The sequence below is a fragment of the Carassius auratus genome, chromosome 25 (genome assembly GCF_003368295.1).
Source record: "Carassius auratus strain Wakin chromosome 25, ASM336829v1, whole genome shotgun sequence".
In the NCBI taxonomy this organism is placed as follows: domain Eukaryota; kingdom Metazoa; phylum Chordata; class Actinopteri; order Cypriniformes; family Cyprinidae; genus Carassius; species Carassius auratus.
In genome coordinates this window covers 7,981,827-8,008,876 of record NC_039267.1, presented here as the reverse complement: position 1 = coordinate 8,008,876, position 27,050 = coordinate 7,981,827, and the positions used below count along the sequence as shown (strand labels likewise).

At 36.9% G+C, this 27,050-nt stretch overlaps 5 protein-coding genes across 5 annotated transcripts in view; 3 read left to right on the top strand and 2 right to left on the bottom strand.

Annotated features, from left to right (window-relative positions):
• The first annotated feature begins 2,025 nt into the window (after nucleotides 1–2,025).
• LOC113043874 (parathyroid hormone-related protein-like) lies at nucleotides 2,026–4,029 on the top strand. The gene is made up of 3 exons (XM_026203452.1): nucleotides 2,026–2,334; nucleotides 3,244–3,344; nucleotides 3,530–4,029. Exons 2-3 carry the CDS (start codon nucleotides 3,256–3,258, stop codon nucleotides 3,894–3,896), a joined length of 456 nt encoding a protein of 151 aa, XP_026059237.1. The 5' UTR covers nucleotides 2,026–2,334; nucleotides 3,244–3,255; the 3' UTR covers nucleotides 3,897–4,029.
• Nucleotides 4,030–4,952: 923 nt separating this feature from the next.
• On the top strand, nucleotides 4,953–7,462 carry LOC113042822 (galanin receptor type 2-like). Its single transcript, XM_026201820.1, has 2 exons — nucleotides 4,953–5,000; nucleotides 6,530–7,462. Exons 1-2 carry the CDS (start codon nucleotides 4,953–4,955, stop codon nucleotides 7,460–7,462), a joined length of 981 nt encoding a protein of 326 aa, XP_026057605.1.
• A 1,566-nt stretch (nucleotides 7,463–9,028) lies between these two features.
• LOC113043183 (methionine aminopeptidase 2-like) lies at nucleotides 9,029–15,508 on the bottom strand. The gene is made up of 11 exons (XM_026202403.1): nucleotides 15,314–15,508; nucleotides 14,874–14,975; nucleotides 14,714–14,773; nucleotides 14,240–14,342; nucleotides 13,990–14,151; nucleotides 13,296–13,477; nucleotides 13,103–13,197; nucleotides 12,527–12,623; nucleotides 12,341–12,444; nucleotides 11,385–11,500; nucleotides 9,029–10,081 (listed from the first exon to the last, which is right to left on the bottom strand). The coding sequence occupies exons 1-11, from the start codon at nucleotides 15,471–15,473 to the stop codon at nucleotides 9,829–9,831; spliced, it is 1,434 nt and encodes a 477-aa protein (XP_026058188.1). The 5' UTR covers nucleotides 15,474–15,508; the 3' UTR covers nucleotides 9,029–9,828.
• Nucleotides 15,509–16,430: 922 nt separating this feature from the next.
• Nucleotides 16,431–24,987, top strand: LOC113043181 (calcium and integrin-binding protein 1-like). Its single transcript, XM_026202402.1, has 7 exons — nucleotides 16,431–16,661; nucleotides 16,780–16,814; nucleotides 19,471–19,567; nucleotides 21,499–21,652; nucleotides 21,738–21,856; nucleotides 21,932–22,020; nucleotides 24,743–24,987. The coding sequence occupies exons 1-7, from the start codon at nucleotides 16,611–16,613 to the stop codon at nucleotides 24,762–24,764; spliced, it is 567 nt and encodes a 188-aa protein (XP_026058187.1). The 5' UTR covers nucleotides 16,431–16,610; the 3' UTR covers nucleotides 24,765–24,987.
• LOC113043180 (RCC1 domain-containing protein 1-like) overlaps nucleotides 24,740–27,050 on the bottom strand; it is a 5,212-nt gene continuing 2,901 nt past the window's right edge. The window contains exons 4-8 of the mRNA XM_026202401.1: nucleotides 26,875–26,996; nucleotides 26,686–26,784; nucleotides 26,115–26,264; nucleotides 26,000–26,029; nucleotides 24,740–25,187 (exon numbers count right to left, since the gene is read on the bottom strand). Of these exons, the coding sequence (XP_026058186.1) occupies nucleotides 25,021–25,187; nucleotides 26,000–26,029; nucleotides 26,115–26,264; nucleotides 26,686–26,784; nucleotides 26,875–26,996 (568 nt within the window). The 3' untranslated portion in view covers nucleotides 24,740–25,020. The remainder of the gene's footprint in view (nucleotides 25,188–25,999; nucleotides 26,030–26,114; nucleotides 26,265–26,685; nucleotides 26,785–26,874; nucleotides 26,997–27,050) is intronic.

Genomic DNA, 27,050 nt, shown 5'->3' with positions numbered 1-27,050 from the left:
GATTTTTAATTGGTTGATAGAAGAATCATTTGGATGAGGAATTGGTTGATAGAAGAATCATTTGGATGATGAATTGGTTGATAGAAGAATCATTTGGATTTTTAATTGGTTGATAGAAGAATCATTTGAATGATGAATTGGTTGAAAGAAGAATCATTTGGATGATGAATTGGTTGATAGAAGAATAATTTGGAGGATGTATTGGTTGGAAAAAGAATAATAAAAAAAATATGTTGGTAGAAGAATCATTTGAATGATGAATTGGTTGATAGAAGAATCATTTGGATTTTTAATTGGTTGATAGAAGAATCATTTGGATTTTTAATTGGTTGATAGAAGAATCATTTGGATGAGGAATTGGTTGATAGAAGAATCATTTGGATGATGAATTGGTTGATAGAAGAATCATTTGGATGATGAATTGGTTGATAGAAGAATCATTTGGATTTTTAATTGGTTGATAGAAGAATCATTTGAATGATGAATTGGTTGATAGAAGAATAATTTGGATGATGAATTGGTTGATAGAAGAATCATTTGGATTTTTAATTGGTTGATAGAAGAATCATTTGGATGATGAATTGGTTGAAAGAAGAATCATTTGGATGAGGAATTGGTTGATATAAGAATCATTTGGATGATGAATTGGTTGATAGAAGAATCATTTGGATGATGAATTGGTTGATAGAAGAATCATTTGGTTTTGAATTGGTTGATAGAAGAATCATTTGGATTTTTAATTGGTTGATAGAAGAATCATTTGGATGATGAATTGGTTGAAAGAAGAATCATTTGGATGAGGAATTGGTTGATATAAGAATCATTTGGATGATGAATTGGTTGATAGAAGAATCATTTGGATGATGAATTGGTTGATAGAAGAATCATTTGGTTTTGAATTGGTTGATAGAAGAATCATTTGGTTTTTGAATTGGTTGATAGAAGAATCATTTGGATGATGAATTGGTTGATAGAAGAATCATTTGGTTTTGAATTGGTTGATAGAAGAATCATTTGGTTTTGAATTGGTTGATAGAAGAATCATTTGGATATTGAATTGGTTGATAGAAGAATCATTTGGATGATTAATTGGTTGGTAATAGAAACAAGAATTGTGAATTGGTTGGTAGAACAATTATTTAAATGAAAAACTGATTGGTTGAAGAACAATTTGAATGATGAATTGGTTGGAAGAAGAATACTTTTTAAGAAGTATTTATATATGTAAAAGAAACAAAAATTGTTTTGATAGAAGAGCCATTTGAATTAGGAACTGGTTGGTAGAAGAACTGAATGGTAAAATAATAATGTTTTTGTTTTATTGGCTTTTAAGATGACATTCAACCAAAAATAAGTATTTCCATCATGTACTTCATAAATTAGAAGCCATTTTTTCTATGCTCACACACAGAGAGACATAAAAGAATCATTTGAATAAAGAATTGGTCGGCAGAAGAATGATTTGTCTGTTTTAATGACTTTCAGGAAATGATAAAGCCAAAAAGAAGTACACGCTTAAAAATAAATGTGCTTCACGATGCCATAGAAGAACCTTTTTGTCTAAATGGTTCTATAAAGAACTTTTAACATCTGAAGAACCTTTACCATTCACAAAAAGGCTCTTTGTGGTAAAAAAAAGCCAAGGTTCTTCAGATTATAAAAAGGTAAAAAAAAAAAAAAGATGATTCTTTAAAGAAACTTTGACTGAAAAATGGCTCTTCAATGTATTTTCCAACATTTACTTCATATATTAAAAGGACCCAGTGTGTGGACAAGCTCCTAATAGTTGTAGAAAACACAGTAAAGACAGAAAAATTCATCAAAAGTTCAAGTCCTCACTCACTGAACCTGAGCTCCTCGTGAGTGTTTTGAGAGAGAGAGAGAGAAAGAGAGAGAGCAGCATGCTACCCTTTTTCCAATGAAGGTGTCTGCCTGTGCATTTCTTGGAGTGTGTGAGTGGTTTGTCAGTCTAGTATACACTTTGGCACTCGTGGGCAGCAGACACACACACACACACACAGAGAGAGAGAGAGACAAGCATGCAGTGCACACTAGTTTTCTCATCCCAGTTTGCAGTGAACAGCAGAGGAGACTTACACGACTCACTGGTGCAATAAATCTAACGCCCACCGCTCTGGTCCTCTCTTCCTCTCACTATCTATGCGTTCTTTCTTAGGAAGAGTTTGTCTTCTGGACCAGTGGAGTTTGGACATACTGACATGCTTCACTGAGGCAGCAGCTGATGCTCTTGTTTGATGATCGTAGTCACATGTGGCGTCCAGCCGGTGGCAGTAACATGCAGCAGTAACTGATCGACTCAGCAGTGCATTACATGTGAGTATATTATCAACAATGTTATACCTCATGTAGGTGATGACTTATTATATCATTCAATTACTATTTCAATTTTATGGAAATATATGTTATGAAATGCTTTTTATTAAAATGCATACAGAAGGTGAAAAAAAATATATTATCTTATATTTACAGTTTTTAATATGTTATATTTATTAATTTGTAACATTTCTATTTAAAATATAACCTAATTAAATATGATCTCATGTTATCTCTCTATGTAAGATAAACATTATATCATATTTTTTCCATAATATTTTTTCAATTATATAGTAATTATTTATAAAATGTATATTTTATATGTATTTTATTTTTCAATTGACATAATAAATTATTAATATATATATATATATATATATATATATATATATATATATATATATATATATATATATATATATATATATATATATATATATATATATACGTGTATGCAGAATATAATAATTTATTTTAAAACTTCTTATAAAAATTTATAGTAATTATTTATTTTTAGATAAAAATTAAACATCTACTGCATTTATAATGAAAACTATAAATCTGTAGTATATATTATATGTATTATATTATATTTAAATTAAAGGCGAATATTTATAATTATAAACATCATAAATATTGCATTTTAATTATTTATTTGACTGATATGTGTAGTAAAATATTAACATATATAGTATAGCCTATGTATATTATAATTAAAGGCAAATTATTTATATTTTACTTTAAATAAAATATTTAAAGTGTAATAAAACTGTATTTGATGCCTCTTTTCACTAATATGTGTAATAAAATATTATTAATAAATTATATAGGCAATATAAAATTTATATATATACACACACACGCACTAGATACTATGAAATAACTCTTGTGAATTTGTCCTGTGTTCAGTTGTCCAGCAGTATGTTGAGGCATTGGGGGTTTGCTGTGTTCCTGTTAACCGTCCCGATCCCGGTCCAACCCAGACCCACTAATGCTCTCAGCTACAGACAGTAAGTCCTGATCTCCTCTTACTGCTGGATTTCTGACAGATCTCTAAAAGTCAGAGCTGTGTTGAGACTGACATCTGCTGGCAGCAGAAGAAGCAGGACGCTACATTGCATGGAGTAAAGCATGCTTTATCATGTCTACTAGTCAAATGAGTTCAATATCTATATTCTCTCTCTTTTGGCCCCAGGCGGCGCTCAGTAGGACACGCACAGATGATGCATGACAGGGGTCGATCCCTGCATGACCGGAAGAGGCGTACGTTTATCCAGGATCTGCTTGAGCAGGTGCACACGGCTCAGGTGTGGGACTCCCCCGGTCAGAGCCAGAGAAGTGTCCAGACCCCTCCGCGGTCCAAACCCATGGGCAGCTCCAAAAACTTCCCCATGAGCTTTCAAATGGAGACTATAGGGATGAGAGACGACCTGCCGCAGGAGACCAGCAAGACCCTGAGATACCAGGAGCAGCCACTGAAGGCTGTGACCAAGAGGAAGAGGAAGATGAGTTTGGGGAGATGGAGGAGGGACAGGGGGGTGTGGCTTCCATATGCAAATTAGAGACCCATAAAAGAGGCTGGATAAGAGTGAAGACTCGATTGGAAGCACAGCGACTGAATCTGGACGAACAGAGAAGGCTTTGTGACAAGATGATTTGCTGCCTGATACAGTTAGAGCTGAGACTTCATCACTGCTATTGGTGGATGCACCTTTAAAATGTAAAGTTCAAAAAGACTATTTCACCGTGGCATGGGATATGCAAAAATAGTGACTAAGTCACGTTTTTTTTTTGTTCAAAATAAACTTTCTAATCAGTTCTCTATTCTAGAGCTTCATTTGATGAGTAGAAAGCGCTTCACATACAGACTAAGTGTATTTGTTACATTCAGAGTTCCCTGTATTAAATGTAGTCATTCAGTAAGACATTTCATGAAATATTTAATTTATTTGATTGGAATATTTATTCCCTGAATGTATCTCAATGCTGCTGATTTTGACGAGATTTGCGAATGCACTTTAGATAGTTATGCTGGTCTACATTCAGATTTTTGCTATTTTTCTATTTAGATTTTTATTATCCTGCTTTTCTTTTCTTTTAGTTAATGTTCTGCTATTTTCAAAAACATAATAAAGCTACTAAAAATATATTTTACTAGAATTCCAAATTTATTCTCATGATTTGCACCGTATAATTGCATTTTATTGTATTATCATTTTTCTATAAATGCAAAGCAATAGCTTTACATGTCTATATTATATTTTAATTGTTAAGACTAATATATATATATTTGTAATTGTAATGTATATGATAAATCTGTTTAAATCATTTTGAAAATATTGCTTATATTTTTTACTAATATATATAATACACACACACACATATCTATTATGAGAAAAAAAGCTTATTTTACAGCAACTCCAAATTCATTCTCATGATTTTCACCATATAACTACAGCTTTTACTATTTTTCTATGCATGCAAAGTGTGACTTCATTATTTCATCAGTGCAGTTGAAGTATCTGTTTTTACTGACTGAGGACGGTGGAATAATCAATCAGTGTGTGGAGCTGTGTCTGTGCTCAGAGGGCAAATGCAAGGCAAATAAAAACACAAAAATGGTGCTAATGGATGGGGAGGAAAATGCAACCTTCTGTCAACTTCCTGTGAGTGCTTTAGGATCACATGTCATGCCTTAAAGACTCATAAACCACAGCACAGAAGAGCTAGAGATCAATCACAAATCAATGAGCCCCTGATCAGACCGAGACAGATGTAAAAAGCTGCAGGTAATAGCTGACATACATTCATTTGCTGTATTTTCTCCACATCAAATCTTTAGAAAGAAGTAGCTTTCTGATATCAGTTTTAATAGGTGGCTATATTGATACATGGACTTATTTCTTTTCGGCTTTGTAAATGGCACTTATTCTGATTGAAGCATTAGGGAAAGTTTGCCTTTTGTGAAATTATGTCTGTACATATAGATATCTCTCTGAATTAAAAATGATTTGTTGAATCTTATCTGAAAGCACAGATAAATGACGGATGCATTTGCGAATACATGGATATCTAATTAAACATCTGGGATGGTGAGTAGCTAATTTTCTCTGACAATGATTTAGGAATGAATAATAATACATGTAACTTATTATATCAAATAATTTATCATTTGACATTTTCAGTTTAAACAAACGAAAAATGAGTCGAGATGGTAATGAATCTAACTTTGTATAATGGTTTACTGAGAAATAATAACACAAATATATATATATATATATATATATATATATATATATATATGTATGTGTTTATAATTTTTTACTTTACAAAAAATGTGTGTATATACACACACACACACACACACACACACACACACACACACATATATATATATATATATATATATATATATATATATATATATATATATATAAGTTTTCTTTGATTAATAAAAAAAGTTAAAAAGAACACTATTTGTTATTTTAAATATCAATATTTCAAAAAAATTATAGTTTTCTGTGTTTACAGTTTTCTGTATTTTTATCATAGACACACAAATTTATATATTTTAATATGTTTTATGTATATAAATGTAGGCTATAATAAAAATGTAAATAATATTACATATATATTTTTAAAGATTTAATTTCAGATCATTCATATTTTCTAATAGTATGCATAATTTATATTTATAATTTCATTTATTTTATATAAAATGATATTGTATTTTTCTAAGGGGTCATCGGATGCGAGTCATGCGACATGCACTTTTTCAAGTTGTTTGAACTGAAATGTGTTGGCAGTGTGTACACAACAGCCCTATATGAAAAAAATACACCCAGGCATCTGAGTTTAGAACGGTTTGTCATCCAAAGGAACAGAGGGGCGGAGTCAGCAGAGCTCATTAGCATTTAAAGGAACATGCACTAAAAAGGGTTGTTGTGTGCAGAGCTGTTTTTGACAGGGTAACAAGGGTGTTATTTTTACACTACCATTAAGAATTTTTAACCATAGTATGTTATAGACTTTTCATTAGGACCCTAAAGAATCATGTCAACTTGTGAAAAATGGGCATGCGATGACTCCCTTAAATGTTAAATGATATTTAGCTATATATTTTATTGGATTCACAGATCTAACAATTTAAGAGTAGCTCAAAGCATACCTTTTTTTTTTTGCTACTGTTTTACAGGGAGCCACTAACAGTTACGGAGTGATCTTTGCTTGCACTTGTGGCATCATAGTGGGCATCGGTTTCTGCGCCAACCTGCTGGCCTTTTCTCTCTTCGCCAAACACAAGAGCTTTCGTAAAAACCGCCTGGACGTTCTTCTCCTCAGCATGGCTCTGGCCGACTTCCTCATGCTCTTCCTCATCCCCTTCACCGTCCACTCGGCGGTCAGTTTCTCGTGGCCTCTGGGCATCACATCCTGCAAGGTCTATCAGTTTCTGCTGGCATTCTCTCTGGCCGCCAGCACGTACTCACTGTGCACCGTATCTATGGTTCGTGCCATGATCATCACCAAGCCCTATCGACCTCCATCCATGGATCTAGTGGTGCTCATGTTTATTCTGGTCTGGGCCTTGAGTTTCTTTATAAGTCTGCCGTTGCGTATTTTCGCCACTAAGGAAAGCTTAGGCCCAGGTGTGAGTAACTCCACTGTTTGTTTGCCTACTACCCAAGAACATCATTACCAGGTGGTTCTCAGCCAGTTTGTGCTTTACTATCTCATTCCAATGCTGGTTATCGCGGTCAACTCAGCACGTATCGCTCTTTTCCTCCACAAGAGACCGGTTATGTCCTTCACAGGCTCCAGGAACACAAGACGGGCGTCTCTCATGGTGTTCTTGTCCACTGGGACCTTCTCCTTGTGTTGGCTGCCAGGGTACGTTCTAGAGCTGTGCGTGTATTTGGGACTTTATCGGCACGGCCGCTCGTGGGAGATGTTTCATTTCACCTGCACGGTTCTCCAGTATCTGCATCCCTGCGTGAACCCCGTCCTCTACGTTCTGCTGTCCAAACGCTACAGACGCAAGAGAGACTGGCTGTTCAAATGCAACAGGAAACGAGTCCATCCGCAGGTCATTAGCGTGACGGAGAGTTTCTCAGCATCCAGAATATTTTAATTCATTCAGAACATGTTGAATGTAAAACTGTATGAGAGTTTGGTTTGTTTGGTTCAAGGAGATCTGAATTCCTACTTGTGTGAATATCAACTGAAATGAATGCATCTCAACCAAAAAGCAATGTTGAATGTGACTGAATCTGGTTCTGAGGGTGCAAAAAATCTAAATATGAAAAAAAAAAATTGCCTTTAAAGTTGTCCAAATGAAGTTGTCAAAAATTACGTTTAATATATTTACGGTAAAAATTGACAAAATATCCTAATGATTTTTGACATAAAAGCAAAGTTTATAATTTCGACCCATACAATGTATTGTTGGCTGTTGCTACAAATATACTCATGCGCAAATGAAAACACACATGCAAATAGAAAAAAAAACACCTATAAATTAAGATAACATCATCAATTTGACAACTGCAAATACAACGCGACAAAACACAAAAAGCGAGCATATACACGCAACACAACCAAATATGACAGAGACGTTTAAGGGAACCTTATATATATATATATATATATATATATATATATATATATATATATATATATAATTTTTTTTTTTTAAACCATGGTCACCACAAATTAACCATGGTTTTCCTACACTAACCGTAGTTTAATAGTTATAGTTTATTTTAATTTTGTTTGGGTAATTTTGGGGTCCTCCTGTTGTGGTCGTTGCCTATTTGCAGCACGTTTATGTTTTTGCAGCGCACTACTGTGTTTGGTTGCGAGCATTTACAGCACCCATGCTGTAAAAATGATGAAGAAATTTTGCTGGTGCTTTTTCTATTTGCATGTGTTTTTTTAGTTGCATTGAATTGGGCTCTCTCAGGCACTCAAAATTTGATTAAAATTAACAGTTTTAATTTTTTTTGCGTCTAGCTCAAAATGAGCCCATGTACATTCCAATATTCGGCTAGGTCTAGTCAATGTACCATAAGATTACCAAGAGTTGTTGTGGTTTCATTCGCAGGTTTTTTTTTTTTACTTGCTCTATGAAGTACATGTAACCAAAGACTAAGGTAATACAGTTGTAACTTAATCCAACTTTTGTAGTTTTCACATGTGAATTAAATTTTAAGAAGTTACTTGTGTATGATTGATAATGACCTGTTACATTGCAGTACAATCACATTTTCTCCAAGGTTAAATATAATTATGACAAGGCGGTGACAGTCGACTCTGTTTAAGCCTGTTTCCGCCACTGAATAAAACGAAGTAAATTGCAACTTTTTTTCTAAGAATTGCATGATAAAAACTTGCAATTCCGAGTTAAAAAGTCAAACATTTTTAGATATAAGCTAGCAATTTTGAGAAATAAAGTCAGAACTGCGTGATATAAAAAAGTCAGAATTATTCAGAATTTATAACTCGCAAATGTGAGTTTATATCATGCAGTTCTGAAAAAAAAAATCATAATCTTTATTTTATTTTTTTAAAGTGGCAGAAACAGGCTTCCATACACCTCTCTGAAATTGCCTACCACAAAGGAAAAATATAGGACTTTTACACTTAATTTAAAGCATTTGGTTATGATGAAGTCTTGAGACAGAGGACATGAAACAAATTGCAGGTCACAATTTCTTATAAATTTTATTTGCACTTCAAAATAAAACACCACATGTGCTTTATTCTGAGAAAGGTGATTGATTTCAAACAGGCTTTTTCTTGAAATCAAGCATCAAGCCAAAATATAGATGCTTCCATATCAACACCACCAGTTTTATTACGAGTGCCCGCTCTTAAAGGGAAAACGTGTTTAAATTAGTATTTAATATGGGGGGTGTATGCTGCATTAAAGTCCATTCGTGAGCTGAGGAATAAAGCTAAACCCATTCTGTAACGTCTCACACTATTTTATAGCCTAAATGTATAACTGAATCAAACTGAAAAGGATAAACAGCACTTGATTAAAAATGATAACAGTCAATGAACAAACTTTTCCTAAATTCTCGTAGGCCAGGATTTAGTAAAGCCTTGTACAAAAAAAATCCATGCAACTGCTTATGTGTAACACAGCTAATCCAGATCATCTAAAAATGTGTTTTTCAATTCACATTTCTCTGGGTGTTGCTCAAGAAAAGTGCACCAGATCGTTGTCAGCATTAACAGAATGGTTCTAGAGCACTTGAAAGGTGGGGGGTAAGTATAAGTACACATCTGCACCAGTGAGTTCAACCATGGTTAAACAAGGGGACATCTTTACCACAAAGGATTTAAACCTCCATTCATCCTTTATACAAACCAATACTAGCATGTTAAAAATGAGAAGGCACAGCTCATTAATTACTAAGGCCTTTACCCATCAAAATACTCATGTGATATGAAAGCAGAGGAGAGAGTTATAAAAACTGGTGAGGTGGAGGCCTAGTAGTCGTCTCCTCGGCTGACCACCTCCTTGCAGGTGGGTCTCAGCAGGATGGTGTGCTCAAACTGGGCCGTGTAGCAGCCTTTGGTGTCGCACAGAGGCGGGTAGGGGTCGATGATGCCCAGGTCGCAGAGATTCTTCAGTGCCATTAAATATTTGGTCTCACCGAAACGATCCAGCCAGCGGCGGCAGAAGGCGAGGGTGCCGAAGTTCTCGTTGACCACATTTAACAAGTGCTTGGCTCTGGGAAGTCTGGGAAAGAGGAACGTGAGCAGGTAAACCATGATCCGATCTAGGAATGCTTTTTAGGCATCACAGGCATGCTCCCAGAACATTAAAGCGTTAGTTCTCACAAAAATGAAAACTAGCCCATGTTTTACTCACCTTCAAAGCGCCCTAGGTGTACATGACTTTCCTCTTTCAGACGAATCATATCGGGGTTGTATTAAAAATGATCCTTGCTCTTGAAAGCGTTAGACTAGGAGTAGTTAGGTGTTTTTGTTCAACAGTCCAAAAATAGTCAAATAAAGCATATGCTTATGGATGCACACGCTTTATTTGACTACTTTTTCTTACGTGTTTTAACCCGCCTTCTCCCAGTCTAACGCTTGCAAGAGCCAGGATCATTTTTAATACAACTCCGATTGGATTCGTCTGAAAGAAGAAAGGCATGTACACCTAGGATGCATTGAGGGTTGCCCTGTCACGATGACAACTTCTTGTTCTACGATATATTGCTCCAGAAATAACTGCGATAATTGATATTATTGTCATTTTAAATACCATTTTATGCCACTGAATATAAAATCATAATGTAACAGCATAAAATGTTACATTATGACAACAAACTTAATTTTTGAGGATATTTAGATTGTGGAAATCAAGTATCCAAAAATGTGATGCCTTAAAAACCTTGATAAATAGTAAATAAACTAGTAAAAAGTTACTAGTAGAAAAAACACAAATGCACAACGAACTTGTATGGAGATTTTTCCTGGAGCGTTATTTTCTCTGTAAATAAAGGGTGCACAGCACACTAATGTTGAAAAACACAATCACTACTTAGCAGTCAGATATCTGTATGCACAAAGGCACAGATCCCTAAACAAGACCAAATCTGCACATTAAACTTGTTTTGTAGAACTTGAAGCATGTTTTGAATTTGAACAACCTCCTCACGACTACAGCATGTTGTGTGCGAGAAGCTACAAGAGACACAGGTGCAAATGGAAAGCACAAAACATGGTGACATACATTTTTAAGTAAATATAAATGGGCGATATATTGCATCAAAAATTAGAGAGGTCATTTACATATATTGTGCGATAAGTCGATATATTGATTATTACAAATGGTCTATTTGAAGGGGAGTAAAACTTGGGATCATTTAAATTTTTGGGAGAACTATCACTTTAATGTTCTGGGAGCATGTCTGTGATGCCTAAAAAGCATCCCTAGATAGGCAGCTCAGTCAATTATCTTCTGATTGGCTATAACTGACAAAGCTGCTTGTTTCTGGAGAGTCAGTTAGGAATAAGAGCGGTGTGTGTCTCACCTTATTGGCACGTGACCAACTTCGAAGTTTTTCATGTAATGAGAACACTCCATGTCATCGTGCACCATGCCTTTCCCAGTGCTGCCGAACGTCTCGATCGCATAAACCTCTCCTTCCTGTACAAGAGGAAATTCAGCGTGTGACAAAATGACACAAGTAAAGCCTCAACAGTGAGATTAACAACTCGACATGACCGCTTTCCAAACGAAGGAGCAGATTCACAGTAAAATGGTGACTTGACAAAGAAAGATTAATTTATTGAATGATTTTAACACTTATTCAGCAAGGATGCAAAATGGATCAAAAGTGACAGGTGTTACAAAATTTATGGTGTTACAAAAGATTTATATTTCAAATAAGTGCTGTTCTTTTAAGCTTTCTATTCATCAAAGAATCCTGAACCCAAAAAAATGCATCACAGTTTCACTCGTGGATTTATTCATTTATATTGAAAATAAGCAGCAAACCTGCATATTAGAAACATTTATCATAGGATCATGTGACACAAGACTGGAGTAATGCTGCTACAATTTTAGCTTTGCATAACAGGAATAAATTAATTCTGATGTATGTTGATATAGAAAACATTAAATTGTACAAATATTTCATAATATTACAGCATTTTAGATCAAATAAATGCTGCCCTGGTGAACATTTGAGGCTGGTGTGCTGGGCTACACCTCTCTTTAAAGCCTGTGGTGTTGACTGATAGCGATGTGTTAACTTAGGCTTGTGTTGATAACTCTGGCACACCCAAACTCAGCCCTGAACATCAGACTGAGCCTCTCTCAAACCTGTTAAAACTTTCTCTGCTCCTTTTTCTTCTCCTGAGACATATCAATGCAGCCTTCATTTTCCTTCTTATGAACATTTATTGGGTGACTCACCAAATAAAAACCAAGCAAAGATAAATTCATACATGTGAAACGGAAACTTTGTAGTAAGTCAGAACGTACCTCCATCCTGGTGGCTTCTCCTCCTTTCACGATGGGCACCGTCTTGCCTGCATGTATTCTGTACTGTCCAATAGAGTGGCCATTGAGATTTCGGATCGGTTTCACTGGAAACAACAGAAACATCAATAGTGAAATCATATCTTGTGTTATTTCTAGGTCTTTGCTGTTAACATTCTTTGCATTTACCTTGATATGTTTTTCCATCGAGGTCCACTTCATAAGACTCCATAACCTCTTGAATTGATTCTCCAATGTCACACAAACGAACATCGATACCTGCACACTGAAATAACAGAGCAATGTGCTTTACAACGATCACAGTCCAATAAAACACAAATTACTTACACATTTAATGTTTAAAAATAAGCGTTTACAAAGAGCAAGCAATCACAGAGTGACAGTAAAGACATTTCTAATGTTACAAAACATTTTAAACAAAGAATAATGAACAAAATGAATCAGTTTCCACAAACATATTGTGCAGCACAACTGTTTTCAACATTTATAACAATCAGAAATGTTTCTTGAGCAGCAAATCATCACATTAGAATTATTGTGTGACACTGAAGATTGGAGTAACGATGCTGAAAATTCAGTTTAATATATTCTGGAAGAAAAGTAATTAAAATTATTCACAATACTTCTCTTTTTTACGGTATTTTTGATGAATATATGTAGCTGTAGGGAGCATAAGAGTCTGTAACGGAGGTTAGTTTTGGGGAGTTATGTCACATGCATGTTTTCGCGCTCTCTAACGCTTACCTTAATTCCAGTATTTGTAGCATCTTTGACCGCTTCCAGCAGTTTGTCGTACTTTGGGTTGAAGGTGACAGTAAAGGCACAGTCAATGATTCGACCTGGAACACCAAAACAATCAAACATCAGCAAAGATCAGTATAAAAATCACTTGGAAAGAATTAAGATTTCATTTGCAGCCTTGGCTGCTTCAGCGCACCATTAATGTGCGTGCCGAAGTCGATCTTGCAGACATCGTCGTACTGGAGAACGGTGGGGTCTCCTGCATTAGGAGTGTAGTGAGCGGCGCAGTGGTTCAGCGAGCAGCCGGTCGGAAAAGCCAAACCAGCGTTCAGACCATTTTCCTTGATCAACTTCCTTGAGCAATCTTCCAGTTTTTCACTAGCAGGAAAAGAGAGACATGATGAGCGGATTAAACTCATGGCTGCCAATGTGTGTCAACCTGAAAAACCTAGTAATAGATATTTTGCAGGTCAGCTGAAGGCTGTTTTTGTGCTAAAGCTAAGTAGGGCTGTAACACTTTTGGGCCAGATCTACTAAACAGGGCAAATTAGTAAGAGTGAAATCCTATAAAAGCACAGATGTGGGAGGAAAAGTCTGCAGTTGTTGATCTACTGACAATAAGCAAATGACAAAACAGATGCAGCTGGTTTATTTTTAATAATTACCCATGCAATGTACCAAGAGCAGAACAAATGAGCAACTATCACAGCCATGTGAAGTGTTAAGAAAATCTAAGTAAACCGCAAACCTTAGTATATACTCTCCTCAAATGTTTGTATTTGAAAGAGAAACTCCTACAAATCTATATGCAATTAGACCAGCTGCAAAACTAACTGTATCCATGTCTTTAAGTTTTCTAACAAATGAAGGCCATGAATGGTGTCACTCACCAGATCTCGATCATGGTCAAGCCCGGTTTGATCCAGCTCATGACGTATTTCCTGACCTGCCGGTGGGCCTCGGCAGCCTGTCTGAAGTCGTTCCACATATCTTCATTAGCCTGATCTAAACATTTCTTCTCCTCGTTGGTCATCCGCCATGCAGCAGTGCGTCTGTGTGAAATAAAACACATTCACTATGAAGTTTTAAAGTGTTTTAGGCTGACTTTAGAGTGTGTAAATAAGCAGCTGCTGTCTGTACCCATCTTGCGTCGATGGATATTCACATTCCTGGCCCTTGGCATAAACTCCATTGGTGTAAAGCTCACATATGGGGATCGATGGAGGATCTGTTTGAACTTTGGCTGAAAGAGAATGGAGGAATATCAATAAGTTTTATTTAAGGCCTTTTAAAGGATAAATTATTTTCATTAAAAAAAAATTATATTATATATATATATATATAAATTTATAAATAAATATATAACCTAATAAATGTGTGTGTGTGTATCTATGTATGTGTATATATATAGTGTTCCTGTAACTCAAGTGGTAGAGCATTGCGTTTGCAAGCGCAAGGTTGGGGGATCGAAAATTGGACAAAATTGACAGCCTGAATGCAATGTAAGTCCAAAGCGTCTGCTAAATGCATAAATTAAATTTTATTTTCATATATATATATATATATATATATATATATATATAGACTCCAGGGGGAATTTAAACAAACACTCACGTCCTTTCTTTTTCTTCTTCTTTTTCTTTTTCTTTCCAGTTGAATCTCCTTCCTCGCCATCTGCCAAATAGAAACGTTACAAGAAAACAATCAACATTAAAACAAAAACTTTCACATGGGATTGTAACGGGAGTCTCTTAGGAGTGAGCTTCAGACAAACCCTCTTCTGGCTCGTCCTCTTTGTCTTGCTCTTCTAAAGTGTGTTGCTCCAGTTGACTTGCCACTTTGGTGATGCCAGGATCTCCTTCACCCTCAAGGTTTCCTATTAATAAAAGCACAGGGAGTTTGATGTAGATCTCGCAATGCAATATACAGACATAAAGCACATAGAAAGCACGTGGAGTCAGACTCCTCTCATAACAACATTACACAACTATAACAACAATACACGACTGATATCATCAGTTCACCAGCTGGTTAAACACTCTAACCAGTCATTAACTCAACAATCCAGCGCAGAAACTAAACATTAATCTCTGTTCAGATGGTATTACTTGAATGTCTCTTATGTTATATCAGATCTAGCGAGGTCTCGTCGGTTTAAAGCAAACTGGGGAGTAGACGTCAGGGCCACGCGACACTTTCGTTCGTCTTTAGTACCTACGGCTCCCGCTTTTCCCTTCTTCTTCTTCTTTTTCTTCTTCTTCCCGGTCTCGTCAGCGGGATCCGTGTCCTCTTTGGGAAAGTGAGAGTCTCCGTTCGGTAAAATCTGCATTTGTGCAGCTGCGGACTGCGGCTCCTGCGTCAGCTTGTCTGCCATGATGTGACCGCGCGAGGGATTGTGGGTGAAGCGTACATCATGCGCGGCGCCGGTGAGATTCCTCTGTGTTCAACTCGATGGACCTTTTTGATCGAAAGAGGTCCAACCGACTGAACCCACCCTTATCCCACACGGGGTATGCTGCTTAAAATAGTTTACATTACATTACAAAATTGACAAATACACATTAAAACTATAACTAGGAACGAGTGTCCCTAATACATTTTACACCCTTGTTAAAAACTCTTTAGTTATATTTATGCATTTTATGCAATTACAAAAATGTACCTTGAAAACGTGTAGGCATACCTATTGGTTTTATTTAGGCTATAATAGTTTTCAACATTTTGTTTGAAACACAGAAACTTTAAAATAATTTCACTGATTCACTATTGCCAAGAAGCTACAGCATGGAGAACGTAGGGATATTTAATTAACAAAAATACATTTGTAAATAAATTGTTTATTTATTTCATAATAAATACGTGGAACGACAGTGGATTGTTTTTGTGATATAATGCCACCTTTTGAAATAATAAGCACACTGCAGATCAAAAAGTCAGAGCAGTATGATGCTATAAGAATAATATAATGTAATTTCCTTCCCAGCATTTAGTCGGAATAATATATGGGCATGAATATTTAGCACAGTTAACGTTACGCCTACAACTAGCAATGAGTATGCTCCAGGAACTAATTACATTTTATTCACAACTTTATTGTGCTATTGGGTATACAGAAGTGAACATTTTATAACCAAACGTCATTTCCTTGTATAACTCAACTCCGCCATAGAGATACATGATAAAGCCTTTATTATGTATATCTATGAACTCCGCAGCTCAAACTCGAGGAAGTTACAGAAAAATCCCTTTTGTTTACTTTACACCAGAGCCGTTAAATATGTTTTTCAACGGCTCTGCTTTACACAGTGCACATTTGTTCCCATGGTAACGTCAACTGACGTCATCCAGGAAGCGGAAGGGCAGTGCTTCGACCAAAGTTTCTTTATTTAGCCTGTTGGCTAAAAACAGCAAAACTTTTGGCATTCACCTTGGTTTTTATGAAACAACAGTAACATTAATCGTACTAACTCGTATTAAAAGTACCATTCGCGCAGAACAAGAGCAGTTTGTGATGGGGGGAACATCGAGCAAGTTATCGAAAGATCTTCTATCAGAGTATCAGGTGAGACAGACACACAACGATAGAGAGATAGAGATAAAAATGTTTATTTATTGAACATTTATTCTTTATACTGTATCGATGAGTTGCTTTTATTTGTTTATCATTTTTGCCTACACAGGAGCTCACATTTCTCACAAAGCAAGAAATCTTAATGTAAGTAAAGTCACGATGTGCTCAAACTTTTTAAGTAAAGTTATGCTTTGCTGCTTTCAGGAAAGTAAGTTTTAATAGTAATATTGATTATACAGTTTACTTTGTTTCTTTGGTCTTGTGTTCAGGTTAGGAAGAGAGATGAAACTTGACAGACTGATTAATTGCAGGGTTGTTTTATTATTTATAATCTGGTATTTATCAAAATATATTTTGTTATAAGTGTTTTTGTCACTTTTAGGACAAATTCATTTTTTTGTATCTAATTCAACATTTTAAATATTTATATTTAGCTCTAATTTATTTTTATTTAAGTTTTAGTGTTGTTAATTGCAGTATTTCAACTTATTTTATTTGTCAATGCAACATTTCAACATTTCGTTTACATTTTTCATCTAACATTATTTATTTTAGCTTCATTTCAGTTACCAACTAATATATATATATATATATATAAATTTTTTTTATTGTTGCCTTTCCATATGTACATCATCTCAACCGTGGTACATTTAGCCAAGGCATTCCCTGTAAAGTGGATTTGTCGTTGTGACAATACCTGAACTAAACAAATTCACAGTAGTTAAGTTACTGAAACTGTGTGTGTGTATATATATATATATATATATATATATATATTGTGACGAGTCAGCTGCCTCCTCCCTGATTATCACCGGCACCCCGTCCTAAATCGCCGCCCTTCACCAGGCTCCCGACTGGAGTGGGTGTGTGAGAGGAGGGGCGCTGGACGAGTCAGGGCTGGCGGCGTGTGATGGGGCACACCTGAAGGAAGTGGAGCCTCATTACCGCCGCTGTTTAAAAGCCCAACGCGCCTCTCCTCAGGAGACCGGTCTCTTCCCCGTGCATGCACACTGGTGTCCTCGTGGGTCCAGGAAGGGTGCGTTGAGGGACTCCCGCGCCACCAAGACGTGAGCTGCCGGACCCGCGATCCGGATGGGAACCGCACCCGTATACACGGCCGACGGGCCAGGATGCCGGGCCGTCCATCCCCTACCAGCGCCGCGGCCAATGAGAGAGACGCGGCCGCTAGGAGAAGCCGCCGCCCCTCGCGCCCCGGACCTAGGAGGGGAGCGCGTGCGGCCGCCGGACTCCGCCCCTTGCCTGGACCCTTCCTTGATGAACACTGCCCGACCTACACAAATCCCGCAGCACAACGAGGACACCAGATTCCCTGTTATTTTGGACACTTTCCCCCTTTTGGCCACTTTTATTCCCTTTGTTTTATGATTTCTGTTAATAAAAGCCTCTCCGAGGCCTGACGCCACGCCCACTGTGTCTGTCTTGTGCTCCTCCCGTGACACTGGTGGAGAATGCGGGCAGGCGGAGCCTAGACAGCGCAGTTGGGAAACGTCTGGTGACGTCACTCCCTCTCGCTTGCAAACGTTCGTTTGAACCCAGACTGGGACGGAGGAAAACTGGGGACAGCCTCCCAGCCACACAAGGGGTAAGTGACTTTTCCATTGTCATTTTACCCTGTGGTTGGTTGAGGCTGTCACTAAAACCCGGTTTCTCTGTCCCTGTTCTGGTGCGCTGCGAGAGGGAGGACCGCCCGGAGAGGAAGCCCCGCCCACTCCGACCGTTTGGAGCCTGGTTGAGGATGGTAGCACTCCCGTGTGGGCGGCGCCCTGATGACGGGGATGTCGCTTGGGAGGGGGAATGTGACGAGTCAGCTGCCTCCTCCCTGATTATCACCGGCACCCCGTCCTAAATCGCCGCCCTTCACCAGGCTCCCGACTGGAGTGGGTGTGTGAGAGGAGGGGCGCTGGACGAGTCAGGGCTGGCGGCGTGTGATGGGGCACACCTGAAGGAAGTGGAGCCTCATTACCGCCGCTGTTTAAAAGCCCAACGCGCCTCTCCTCAGGAGACCGGTCTCTTCCCCGTGCATGCACACTGGTGTCCTCGTGGGTCCAGGAAGGGTGCGTTGAGGGACTCCCGCGCCACCAAGACGTGAGCTGCCGGACCCGCGATCCGGATGGGAACCGCACCCGTATACACGGCCGACGGGCCAGGATGCCGGGCCGTCCATCCCCTACCAGCGCCGCGGCCAATGAGAGAGACGCGGCCGCTAGGAGAAGCCGCCGCCCCTCGCGCCCCGGACCTAGGAGGGGAGCGCGTGCGGCCGCCGGACTCCGCCCCTTGCCTGGACCCTTCCTTGATGAACACTGCCCGACCTACACAAATCCCGCAGCACAACGAGGACACCAGATTCCCTGTTATTTTGGACACTTTCCCCCTTTTGGCCACTTTTATTCCCTTTGTTTTATGATTTCTGTTAATAAAAGCCTCTCCGAGGCCTGACGCCACGCCCACTGTGTCTGTCTTGTGCTCCACCCGTGACAATATATATATATATATATATATAAAACACAAAACTTAAAACTTTCTTTTTAATTATTATATTATTTAAAACCACTTAAAAGCTACATGTACTCCGTTTGAGCTAACTGAGACTTGTTATATGACTTATGTATCACTGCACTTTTCTAGTTTTTGATTGCTTCCATTGTCATTTGTAAGTCGCTTTGGATAAAAGCGTCTGCTAAATGACTAAATGTAATGTGTTATTACCTAATACTTAAAATTTTTTTGAATGTCATTACACTATAGACTTTTGGGGCTGATCATCAATGTGTTTGTTTAGGGCACACAAAATATTCTCTGAACTGCAGGACAAGGAAAATGGACCGTACGGCGCCAGGGTGTCCATGGAGAAGGTCCTCACACTTCCTGAACTGAAGGTAACAGATAAAGCACCCTATCTATTTTTGCCAGTTTCAGCCTGACGCAGTTGTCATTTTCAAGTCCGTTGCCAAGTTATTTAAATGACAAATGCATTTGTGCCTATTTGTGCACTAATGGGCACTGCTATTTTGAGCCAAATGAAACCTGGGGCCCGTTTCACTAAGGAGGTTCAACCAACTCTGCGTTTAAACTTGAACTCTGATTTGACTTACCCTGAGATGGAAAACTCTGAGTTTTCGGTTACAGAACAGCTGAAATGAGTTGGTTTAATCAACTCTAAATTGACTGACTCTGATATTACAATTCACCATGGCAACAGCTCCCGCCAAAAAGCCGTCTGCAGACTTCAGACTCAATACAAATCTAATTCTTCTCAGTGTTATAATATCAAAGGTGAAAACTGGCAGAACGTTAGATTAATGAACTAATAGCTAATCATTTTATGGTATCTCATGGGCAAAAAAAAATAAAAATATATATATATAATATTTTTTTTCTTATTTTATAAATGATCTGCCAATAGAGTAAGAAAAATACGGCAGTGGCTATTTACACTAAGTGGAATTAACATACTTTCTAAGCTATAGATCCTATTTACAGTAGGCTAAGTGCAAGTAGCTCTAGATGCTATTTACAGAAAAAAATGTACAGTGAAAATCGTGATATATTTTATATACCATGTAAAACTAGCAGTTCTTTGCAGCAGGCTAAGTGTAAATAATAATTAGATGCTAGTTATACTTTATACTGCCAGATACATTTGCACCTCACTATTGTTATACATTAACAGAATTCAATAATAACAGATTATAAATGGTTGTATTTATTAAAATAATAAATAGTTGTATCATTATTAAACACTCGTTAGGCACTTTACTTCCACTTTTAGAACATTTTGTTCATTTTTATTGGAAATAAATTCTAAGGAGACAAGTGATGGGAAAAGTGAGAAGAACGAGCTCAGCCAAAGCTGGACTCTTACCCGATCAATCGCGTTACAAGCTAGTTTTCCGTGCCGAAAACATTACAGCCTACACCATTGAAGCCGTTATTCACATGTGTCGTATTTCACCTTATGTGTCAAGGGAGGGCGGAGCTACAGTAGATTTGCACTTAGTAATAGACACCCAGAATAATCTTGTTTTCCATTTGCATTAGGATTATTTTTATTACCACACTGGCATATAATTTAACTTAAGTAAAATGCACTTAATTTAGATCCCCCCCAGGAAACAAGACTAAGTATCTGATATCATTTTCTTATATAGAAAAACAATCTTTATTTTATAATTTTTTTTATATTTGTACCTCGGGAAAAAAAAGAAGAAAAGAACACAAAAGAGCATTTTTCCAGCGTGCATCAGTGAAGTGTTTAAAAAGGGGGAGGATACCGAAAGAAACTCTGGGTTTATCGAAGAAAACCTGCTCCGGACCAGGTTTGGTTCATGGAGTAATTTACTACGGTAACTGACTCGGAGTATAAGTTAGCTCTCTTTCAGAAACGGGCTTGACTTACCCTGCTTTCTCGGGTTTGACAAACCTCCCATTCTGAAACAGAAAACCTAGAGTTTCCCTCATTTCAGGGTTAACATACTCAGAGTTTTCTCGTAGATGGTCAGCAGATCCGTTTCCTCTCTGGAGATGCGTTCAGTCAGGCTTTTACAGGGAATGGGAGATGAGACTCTTTTTAGACCATGCATTTTTTTAAGGTTAAAATAGCAAAAGTGTATTTAAACACACCCTAAGTGCACCTGCGCCATGCGTTTAGACCGTTAAAATAGAGCCCGAAGCCTGTACTGCAGTCACAATGCAAAAACCCTAATGTTTCAAGCTAAATATCTTCTAATCCTTCCAGATCCAGCTGTATATATTGTGACTTCTGTATATATAATATGTATATATTTTGTGTTTTTGTTGGCTGTCACAGTCCAACCCCTTCCGGAAAAGGATATGTCAGGTCTTCTCGACCTCTGACCTGAAGGATGGCAGCTTGAGCTTTGAGGATTTCCTGGACCTCTTGAGTGCCTTCAGTGATTCGGCGACCCTGGAAATCAAGTCCCACTACGCTTTCCGAATCTTTGGTAGTAGATGGATTGTCTTCAATACTGACATTTAACACAACAGTGAAATCCAACGCAGTCATTGTAAACACTTGTTATGCTGCAGACTTTGACGATGACGGGACTCTTGATGCTAGAGACCTGGAGAAGCTGGTGAACTCTCTGACTGGAGAGACGGACGACACTCGTCTGACGGGAGAGGAGATGAAACAGCTCATAGGCAATGTGAGTGTGTACATCACATCGGTGAGAGACAGCTGCCAGATCAACTTCACTAACTAAACACATGTCTCTGTGCAGATCCTGGAGGAGTCAGACATTGATAAGGACGGCACCGTCAATCTCTCCGAATTTCAGCATGTCATCTCCAGATCTCCAGATTTTGTCAGGTGACTGAATTTTACTTTTTATTAAAAAAAGTGAAAAAAAGGCACAGTTGAAATATATTTTGCTGCCTTAAGTCTGATTAAGTGTCACTTGTGTTTAGTGTACAGTTGAGTTTTTTCATATTATTTATTGAACAGGCGATGGCGAAGAAGCTTTACCTGTGTGTTTAGTTTTAAAATTAGTTTTTATGTTATATAAGTTTTCTTTATAGCTTTTAGAAATGTAATTATTAAATTATTGAAATATTGTATTTCAGTGTAAGTGTAGTATTTCAACAAGAAATATTCAGATTTAGCTGAATATATATATAATTTGTATACATTTTTTAATTAGCTTTTTATATATTCCGTTTATATTTTCAAGTAATTTTGTTTTTTTTTGTGTGATTTTTATTAGATTTAAAAAATATTTCTATATAACTTTGTTCATTCATTTATATTAATTAATTTAAAAAAGTAAATTATAGCTTATAAAAGCTATATAGCTTTTATAAATGTAATTATTAAATTATTTTTAAGTTTTAGTAAGTGCAGTATTTTAACTTGATAGTGTGACATACAAATTTTGCAGAATTAAGTGTGTATATATATATATATATGTGTGTGTGTGTGTGTGTATGTATGTTATATATATATATATATATTAGTGCTGTCAAAATTAGCGCGTTAACGCATTCGATCAATTTGAAATATTTAACGCGTTAAAAAAAAATAACGCAATTAACGCGGTTGCAGTTTTTTTTTTATTTCCAGTTGTGGCCTATGTGTGTTCAACGTGCAAAGAAATATGGATAAGACCAAGGAAGGACTTTTAGACGGAAAGTTTCAGTATAAAACTCTGCCGGATTACTCTTCAGTCTGCCACAAGAAACATTACTCTTCATTCAGTCTGCCACAAGAAACAGCAACATTAAAATCATGAACTCAAATGTCATTGTTTAAAAAAAAAAAAAAAACAATGACTGTAACAGTGCGTAAATCAGACCTTTCTGTAACGCTAACGTTAATAAGCTTAAATGAAAATAACGAAATAATTGTGTAGCGGAGTATTTTTTGTACACAGTGCCGCGAACTGTCAATCACTCCTGTACGCGTGCATCACTGTCCTCCTCAGCTGCAGCAACTTGCGCTCTCTCTCTTCATCAAGCTTTAAAACAAAAAGGGGACAAAAAGATCATATTGTCTTTGTGCATAGGCTATTAATTAGATAAATGAATATCTAAATTTGTGCCTTGCCGTCTACGGTATTTAGCAAGATTTTGCTTAAGTATAACTCACAACGAGTTTCACACACCTTCTCCGGCCACGTTGAGTTGTTGACACTTAACAGTGGGAAAGCGCCACAAATGCGCTATTCACTTGTATAACTTAAGGGTGAATGGGTAATGTAGTTTCTGCTCTCGGTGAGATGAATTAGGAAGCTTGCATTGTGAAGGGCGCTCTGAAAATCGGCAGTGCAGGTAAAAGATTAAAACCTCTATTAAAACAGATGTCCAAATGAGCGTACCGGTACGCTACGTTCTGGGCGCACGGAGAGGTGGCAGTACACTCAAGAGCTATATTTGGAAGTGGCGGTACTGAGTACCGGTGTGTACCGGCCCACTTAAAGCACTGGCAATGACTATACTTTGGAATTTTTTTGCAGTCCACTTAGAATTCAACATGGAAATCATTTTTGTTTTTTATTGGCATTGATTGTTTTGAAATTCAAATGGTACTTACATGCCTGTGTTTTTATTTCTGTAATAAATATGGCTTTCAAGCCAACAGTTAATTTGGAGGATATTGATGGTTTATTGCAGGTATGTTGTTTACATGAGAAAATCTGTGTTACAAGTTAAACAAAAATTCCAATAAACAATCATATTTTGAATTTAAATAGTTTCTTTGTCTTGAGTTTACATTAATTATTTACATTTTACATTTACATATCCAAAAAGTTTCAGTCTTTTAATTGCGATTAATCGCGATTAATTTAAAAAAATTGTGCGATTAATTAGTTAATTTTTTTTAATCGATTGACAGCACTAATATATATATATATATATATATATATATATATATATATATATATATATATAAATATAAATACACGCATATAGATTTGATCCATATTTTGAAATAGCGTTTTATATTTTCAGTTTTTATTTTAGTTTATTTTTAACGCACAATTAATTTATTAATTTATTTGTATTAATAATTGTCATTCGTTGTACCTTTTAGTTAAATTATATAAAGCTGTAAATATTTGTAATATTTATAATCAGTTTGTATTTGTTTTATTTTCAGCTCTCATTTTAGTTTAGGTTTGCATAATTCTAAGTGCTTTTCTCATTTTTATTATTTATATTTTATATTTCTATACAACTTTAGTTAATAAATTAACATGATGAGTCATTTTATTTGCATTTTATTTATATTAATAATATTTATATTTTATTTGGCTTACATGACTAAATTAGATTTCCCATCATTCTTTGTTGCGGCACCATAATTATAAAATGAATAAAGCATCAATTATACACCTTATCCAGATATTGTACTTTATAATTTGGTATTAGTGAAACATTTGAGAGGCAAAAAAGTGAGGAAAATATGTGAAATTTACAAATTTATCCTGACCAAAATCCCATCATAATTACAACTTGTGATCTTTTAAGTTTGAACTTCCTAAGCCTTGAAGGCAGCATCTGTCCTTATTGACTCTGTGCATCTTCTTTTGCAGTTCATTCAAGATTGTGTTGTGAAGTTTACACCGAATGGAAGCTGCTTCCGGTCCGGATCTTTCACCTGCGCCTTTGATCTTTCAATAATATAGTGTCCTAATTATGAATGTATATTCTTATTCAATATTTCTACCATTTCTATATGTCTGAGAACATTTTTACTTACTCTGTTAAAAAAACTGACTTTCTATCCTTATTTTGGATCATATATTTGTACCTAATTTAATAAAATCTAAATCTGCAAGTTTGACATCTCTGTATTTATAGGACACTCAGTCTATTCCAGTCTGGATGGAGGTTGTTCTTTTGGCACAGCGGACACAAAAGTGTTCCATAACCCACAAATAACATCCTTAACGCACATTCGATGGCTAGGGAAGTAATCCACCAGTGTTGGCTCATCTGTGCTATTTTCAGTGCCATGTCCCAGCTGTCCATAATGGCCTAAAAATATGACCCAGACAGAGAAAGGGCAACTTTTAGCACTTTTGGAAACCACACTTTACCTTTTAACAGTTTGGGTTCAGTGTCATTTGTTTTTAAAGAAAGAAAATTAAAGGAATAGGTCACCCAAACTTGCTGAAAGCTTACTCACTCTTAGGCCATTAGGTTTGTTTCTTCATTAGGTTTGGAGAAATGTAGCATAGCGTTACTTGCTCTCCAATGGATGCTCTGCAGTGAATGGGTGCCGTCAGAATGACAGTCCAAACAGCTGATAAACACATCACAATAATCCACAGCACTCCAGTCCATCAGTTAATGACGTGAAGTGAAAAGCTGCATGTTTGTAAGAAACGGATCAATCAAGATGTTTTCAACTTCATACTATTTCTTCCAGCTAAAATATGAGCACATAATCCATACATTTTCTTTCTTCAGTGAAAAAAATAATCTAATCTGAATCAGGAGAGAAATCTGCACCGTTTAAAAGTCAAAAAGAAAAAAGATAAATTTGATGTGAGAGGATAAGAGAACACACTTTTTCACTGGATTACTTGTGAATTATTGTGATGTTTTCATCAACTGTTTGGACTCTCATTCTGACGGCACCCATTCACTTCCATTGGTTAGCAAGTGATGGAATGCTACATTTCTCCAAATCTGAAAAGGCTCATCTTGCCTAAGGGCGAATACATTTTCAGCAAACTTTCATTTTTGAATGACTTATTCCTTTAATGCACTTATCCAGCAAAGTCACAAATGCATGAGAGATTGTTTACATGGATTTATTTCTAGAAAACGAAGCAAACTCTCACCCCATCCCCAGGTGTACAGATCCCCTGTACCTACAAATAATAAAAAAAAGAGAATAAGTTAATTGAATAATTTCTGAGTCCAGTGTGTGCTGCAGTGATCAGATCCGGATCTCACCGGAGACGGCCGCTGTATGACGGGATCCACAGCTGATCCTGCTGATCTCGGACACATTAGGCACGTCTACTAGAGCTGGGAACGCTTGAATAGAAATAAACACATCCGCTTCCTTCTTTCCATCTTCATTTACGGGCTGCCCAGTGTTTCCTGCACAGTAACAGATCATGTAGCTGTGTAGTAAAAGCATTCTTAAGTCTCTAGGGTATATTTGTAGCAATAGCCAACAATACACTGTATGGGTCAAATTTATAGATTTTTCTTTTATGACAAAAACCATTAGGATATTAAGTGAAGATCATGTTCCATGAAGATATTTTGTAAACTTCCTACTGTAAATATATCAAAACTTAATTTCTGATAAGTAATATGAATTTCTAAGAACTCCATTTGGACAACTTTAAAGGCGATTTTCTCTCTTTTCTGCACCCTCGGCCAAATATTGTCAGATCCTAATAAACCATACATCAATGGAAATATTATTTATTCATCTTTGAGATTATGTATAAATCCCAATTAAAAAAAATTGACCTGGTTTTGTGCTCCAGGGTCACATATGTAGTCATTTTACCACTGCTTTTTCCTCTGCGCTTTTCCTCCTCCAGGCCTCTAGATGGCAGGCCGAGCTGCCCGCTTTCATTCCATCCCCACATATACAGGTCCCCACCAGCTAAACACAATGCACATTGAAGATTCTGTATATTAGTATGAGCAACCAAATGACTGAATTTGATGATGAAGGCTTCAGGAAACCACTTACCGCTGACGGACGCGGAGTGCCAGTTCCCAGCAGACACTGCTCTGATCGGGACGCCCCACAACGCCTCCAGCACCTGAGGTTCCTCCTGTGACGTCAGAGCACCGTGACCCAGCTGACCGTGACTGAAAAAACAAAACATCAGCCTTAAAACATGCTTCAGTTACATCTCACAGAAA

What these genes read in the sequence shown, in the direction of transcription:
- LOC113043183 (XM_026202403.1), bottom strand. Translation starts at nt 15,473, where the DNA reads ATGGCAGACAAGCTGACGCAGGAGCCGCAGTCCGCAGCTGCACAAATG. An exon ending in AGAGGACGAGCCAGAAGAGG is followed by an intron (nt 14,774 to 14,873) that starts GTTTGTCTGAAG and finishes TCTATTTGGCAG; the next exon opens with ATGGCGAGGAAGGAGATTCA. An exon ending in TTGACCATGATCGAGATCTG is followed by an intron (nt 13,478 to 13,989) that starts GTGAGTGACACC and finishes TTTTCCTGCTAG; the next exon opens with TGAAAAACTGGAAGATTGCT.
- LOC113043874 (XM_026203452.1), top strand. Translation starts at nt 3,256, where the DNA reads ATGTTGAGGCATTGGGGGTTTGCTGTGTTCCTGTTAACCGTCCCGATC. An exon ending in AATGCTCTCAGCTACAGACA is followed by an intron (nt 3,345 to 3,529) that starts GTAAGTCCTGAT and finishes TTTTGGCCCCAG; the next exon opens with GCGGCGCTCAGTAGGACACG.
- LOC113043181 (XM_026202402.1), top strand. Translation starts at nt 16,611, where the DNA reads ATGGGGGGAACATCGAGCAAGTTATCGAAAGATCTTCTATCAGAGTAT. An exon ending in ATCTTCTATCAGAGTATCAG is followed by an intron (nt 16,662 to 16,779) that starts GTGAGACAGACA and finishes TTGCCTACACAG; the next exon opens with GAGCTCACATTTCTCACAAA. An exon ending in ACAAAGCAAGAAATCTTAAT is followed by an intron (nt 16,815 to 19,470) that starts GTAAGTAAAGTC and finishes GTGTTTGTTTAG; the next exon opens with GGCACACAAAATATTCTCTG.
- LOC113042822 (XM_026201820.1), top strand. Translation starts at nt 4,953, where the DNA reads ATGGTGCTAATGGATGGGGAGGAAAATGCAACCTTCTGTCAACTTCCT. An exon ending in CAACCTTCTGTCAACTTCCT is followed by an intron (nt 5,001 to 6,529) that starts GTGAGTGCTTTA and finishes ACTGTTTTACAG; the next exon opens with GGAGCCACTAACAGTTACGG.